Source organism: Engraulis encrasicolus, chromosome 13 (genome assembly GCF_034702125.1).
Source record: "Engraulis encrasicolus isolate BLACKSEA-1 chromosome 13, IST_EnEncr_1.0, whole genome shotgun sequence".
NCBI classification, from domain to species: domain Eukaryota; kingdom Metazoa; phylum Chordata; class Actinopteri; order Clupeiformes; family Engraulidae; genus Engraulis; species Engraulis encrasicolus.
In genome coordinates, this window is record NC_085869.1 from 32,928,984 (window position 1) to 32,933,498 (window position 4,515).

General features: G+C 46.7%; 1 protein-coding gene across 2 annotated transcripts; it reads right to left on the reverse strand.

The window, feature by feature from the left end:
* Window positions 1-452: 452 nt before the first annotated feature.
* On the reverse strand, window positions 453-3,864 carry tent5c (terminal nucleotidyltransferase 5C). Of its 2 annotated transcripts, none has more exons than XM_063213750.1 (2): window positions 3,760-3,864; window positions 453-2,335 (listed from the first exon to the last, which is right to left on the reverse strand). In XM_063213750.1, the coding sequence occupies exon 2, from the start codon at window positions 2,300-2,302 to the stop codon at window positions 983-985; it is 1,320 nt and encodes a 439-aa protein (XP_063069820.1). In that variant the 5' UTR covers window positions 2,303-2,335; window positions 3,760-3,864; the 3' UTR covers window positions 453-982. The 2 variants fall into 2 exon arrangements, with proteins under 2 accessions (XP_063069820.1, XP_063069821.1); XM_063213751.1 differs by lacking the exon at window positions 3,760-3,864 and adding an exon at window positions 3,469-3,620.
* Between the last annotated feature and the right edge of the window lie 651 nt (window positions 3,865-4,515).

A 4,515-nucleotide genomic window follows, 5' to 3' on the forward strand; every position in this document is an offset into this window, starting at 1 on the left:
CCCTTTTTTTTTTTTAACAAACCCTGGCATCTGCCACCACTTTTTTAAACTTATTTTTGGGGAATTTCATCGAATATTTTGAACATTTTTTCCCTTCCACATTACATGAAGTTTTTCTGTTTTACTTCTTTTTTTTTGGTTACAAATTTCTACCCATTTTTTTCTTTGAACACACCAAAAGGGGAGTGAATAAGTTAATCAAACACTCTGAATATTCGTTCACCTTTTTTTTCCTGAGTGTCTAGACCAGGCACATCATATGGCAAGCAGAGTAGGACATAAGGCACAACGGCCAAGAAAAACAAAAAACATGACCATTTCTCTCAAGTCTGGATGTGATTTGAACCCAACCAGATTAGGTATAATAACCCTTTCATTTTTCCTCCTTTTTCATTTTAAATTACTAAAAAAGCAAAAGTCCAACACAAAGAAGAAGGAAGTAAATCACAAAGTTGAGACAAAGGCATTTTTTTTTTTTTTTAGAAAACATGTAATCCAAGTTCCAAAATGTCACTCTGGATCCACTGCTCTCCCTCTCCAGTTCACATCTTGTAGGGGAGAGATGAGCACACAGCGATGGGGGGTGCATGTCCAAGGGTCCTCCATCTTCTCCCCCCACTGAAGAAAAAAAAAAAGAAAAGAAAAAAGAAACACAAAAGAAACCCCACGTCCTTTTAAATATATCCTTTATGCTCAGAGGATTAATGGCAGTCCATGTCTTCCATTTTGTCCCCCCTGCAAAACAACCCATCAAACCACCCCATCTTATTTTTTTCTCTCCTTTTTTTCTCCGTTCCAACTTCTTTTAAAGCATGGGGTGGGAGGGTATCCATACGTGTGTATATAATATTTTTTTTATAATAGTTTACTTTCTTAGAGCATCTTATTTTTTTTCTCTTTTGTTTGTTTTAGTTTTTTCGTAGTCATTTTTCGACACAAATAACCATTTCTCTCTCTACCACTTCCCTTGGAGCCTGAGTTTTCAGTTGCAGGGCAGCCACGTGGGGATGGACTGGCTGCAGGAGGCCACGTAGTAGTTGCTGAAGTTGGCGTCGCGCACGTAGGGGGCGGGCTGGTAGTAGCAGGTGACGCTGGAGGCGTCGGGGATGGCGTTCTGCTCGGCCAGCGCCCGGAAGGCGATGAGCGAGATGAGGTTGAGCGTCTGGCGGCGCTCGTGGCCCATCAGGCACACCGTGCTCTCGTTGACCACGCGCCGCAGGATCATGAGGTAGTCGTACTTGCTCTTCTCCTCGCCCACAAAGTGGCTCTGCAGGTAGGCCTCCAGCTTGCGCTGCTGCTCGCCCAGGTCCGGGAAGTCGATGAAGAAGCGCGAGCACATGTAGCGCTCCAGGCCTTTGAACTCCTCCTCGTCCGTGGGCCGGAAGTCGCGCACCAGCAGGTTGCAGTACTTGAGCAGGCCGCCGCCGCGGATCTCCTCCGGCCGCTTGGTGGCGATCAGCTTGTCGCGCAGGTGGCCCAACGCCGCCTCAAAGTCCCCGTACACGCTCTCGCCGATCACCTCCGGGCACAGCGGGCCCAGGACCGCCGGCGTCGCCGGGTTGGACTCTGCCGCATCTGCTGCCGAGCCCCAGAAGCCGCTGCCGTAGTGGGCCAGCAGCGGGTCCAGCACAATCTGGAAGGAGTCCACGCTGAACTCAAACTGCCGGCGGATGAAGTCCACGAACTTGAGCTCCACGTTGCGGCCGTTGTTGTTGGAGAGCGAGATGAGGCTCCAGCGGTCCTGCTCCGTGGACACCTTGACCAGCTTCTGCACGTAGGCCTCGCGCAGCGTGACCGGCGTGATCTTCTCCTTGTTGACGCCGCCGGGCAGGAAGTCCAGCAGCGTGCCCAGCACCACCTCCTTGACCAGCTGGTACTCCTGCTCGTGCGGCAGGTCCACGCGGAAGATCACGTCCAGGTCCTTGTAGCTCCAACCCACGTCCTGCACCAGCACGTGGCTGGCCGTGGAGCCGTTCAGGCGCACGTCCTTCACCCGGATGCCCCGCTCCTCCAGGCGCCCGCGCACCATCCGGATGATGTCGCGCAGGCGCACCTCCAGCGTGGGGAAGTTGCCGCGGCCGTGGACCGGCACCACCTCCGTCAGCACCTCGTGCAGCCGGCTCACCTGCTCGCAGGTCAGGACGCTGTGCGACACAGGGAGGCCGCTGCCACTGCTGCTGCAGCTGTTGCCACAGCTAGTGGGGCTGCTGCTGCTGCTGCTGCTGCTGCTGCTGGTGGTTGTGGGGCTAGTAGTGGTGGTGGTGTTGCTGCCTCCTCCCCCACAGATATTAGCTTCTGCCATCGTTTTGCAGTCTTCACCAAGTCTTTGAATGAACTGCAATTGGGGGATTTGAGATTTGAAAGACAGGAGAGGAAAAAGAGAGGACAAGGGGAGGAGAGAGTTGAGTTATTCAAACACGAACGGCATGGCAAAACGTGCATAGCCTACATATTTTTTTAAGATGATAATGCTAGAACCAAAATGTAAAAAAAAGTTCCAGTGACGTCACTTACTAGTTCCATGTCATGAAGCTTCTAGCGACATGTACAGAACCTGGCCAAGACGGCTTTAACTTCAAATTAAAACAAAATTGGCCGAATTGGAACATGTGACACTTCTCGTACACCCTCAACCAAGTGAAAAAAAATACAAAATAAACTTCGACACCAACATGGCTTGTAATTCGGCAGTCTGTAGAGATTCCAAACAAAATAGCGACAATGAGCCCACTTTCCAGAACAACACACGCTTTCATCAACAATCGAGAACTGAACAGCAAAAATGCATTCATAAGCAGGGACGCACACTGGAGCAAATGAACCATCTTTGGCCAACGCTTCCAAAACTCATCACTACTTTCCCCTTGATTGCCCGAGGCATTTAAAATGTTGACATTAAATGCAGAAGTCATTTCAAAATACGTGGAAAGAAGGGGTTTCCCCCATAAAGTTTTAGGAGGGCTTCCACACGGATTTACACATAGTAAAGAAGACCATTAGGCAAACCTTACCGAACGACAGGAGTTAAAGTTCACGCCACATTGAAATTCAAGAACTATGCGTGATGTAGCGATAACTGGTTGAGAAGCTTACATTTAAACAGACATTTGAGTTTGTTGGAAGAATCCACGCAGACCTTGAAATCTGGTTGTGTTGGAGTTATATAAAATGAGTCGTGCAGTATAAAGCTAGCGTTAACATTTCGGCTTACAAACGAAATTCAAGCCAGACATGTGACTTTCCTCCAAGTTAAGTTCTACTACACAAAAAGTAACCAAATACGAGGCAAACTTTATAAAGGACCAAACAAACCAAACCCGTTCTTCAAATTATGCTAAAACTTAACTAAACGTAGCCGATATTAAAAGTCAGACAGTTCGCAACGCGATTCACCAGCACATTCCACAAACACCACGGTGGAACTCAAACCATCCTTTAAAAAAAAGTGTGTGCTAGGTGGCTACCTACTTGAAATTGGTCTTCTCAAATCATTCAAAACGAACAAATTAAGATGTTAGAGGTTTGCACGCGTTCCTTCATCCATTAGTCCACTCGTTCAAATACACGCAAGAACTGATGAGCAACAGGGAACGGGACGCCTTCTTATAAGCCGAACAGCAACTAGCACAAAGTACGACATCTACTGCCACCAGGCCGCACTAGATTAAGCAAAGCGGTCGTTGTCACATTTCATACGTATTAAAGAATAAGCAAAATAATAGCCATGGTTTACTTTCCATACATTTCATTTCTACTTACCTGATATTTGCTCAGACCTTCGTTGACGTGGGAGGCTTCAGAATTGAAAAATACATATTGTGTTCTATTTGTTCGTATCAATGCGCTGCTCGAGGCCAGGGATTGGTCGACAGAGTTTTTGTGTTGCCTGGTAACCACGGGCCGCGCTGTCAGATTCAAATTCACATCATGGTTGTCGCTGTAGATACCGTGACGTAAGATACTTAATGTTATTTTAATAACTTTAATAATACAACACAACAACAACAAACAACAAAAAACAAGGGAATAAACTATTATAATGGATGATAGACTTACTGACTGACTATGAAGATCCAAGTTTATAAACGTAAAAGTTCTCGCCTTTTATTCAGAACGAGCTTGGGAACTGGCTCTCCCAGTGTGATGGGGCATAATCAAATTAATTTAAGGGCGGCTTTAAATAACACAAAAATGTAACACTTTTGCTTATGTGACTTTCATTAAACCCTCACAGATTAGCACTGGGTTCAGGGCAATTTTAGCGACTAGGGGTCAAACAAACTGCACCAAAGTGACCTAGGTCTACTTCGCTATGCTCAGATTGGCTAGAATGGCTACAGTAGCTGACACGTGTATTTTATTGCCAAGTGGCTAGAGTGGCTACAGTAGTAGCTGACACGTGTATTTTATTGACAAGTGCATATTTGTTGCATTTCTTTCTTTTTAAAGTAAAAATTGTCTGCAATTCTGTTTTCTTCAGACTGTTTATTATAGGCCTGTCCACCGCTTGCGATG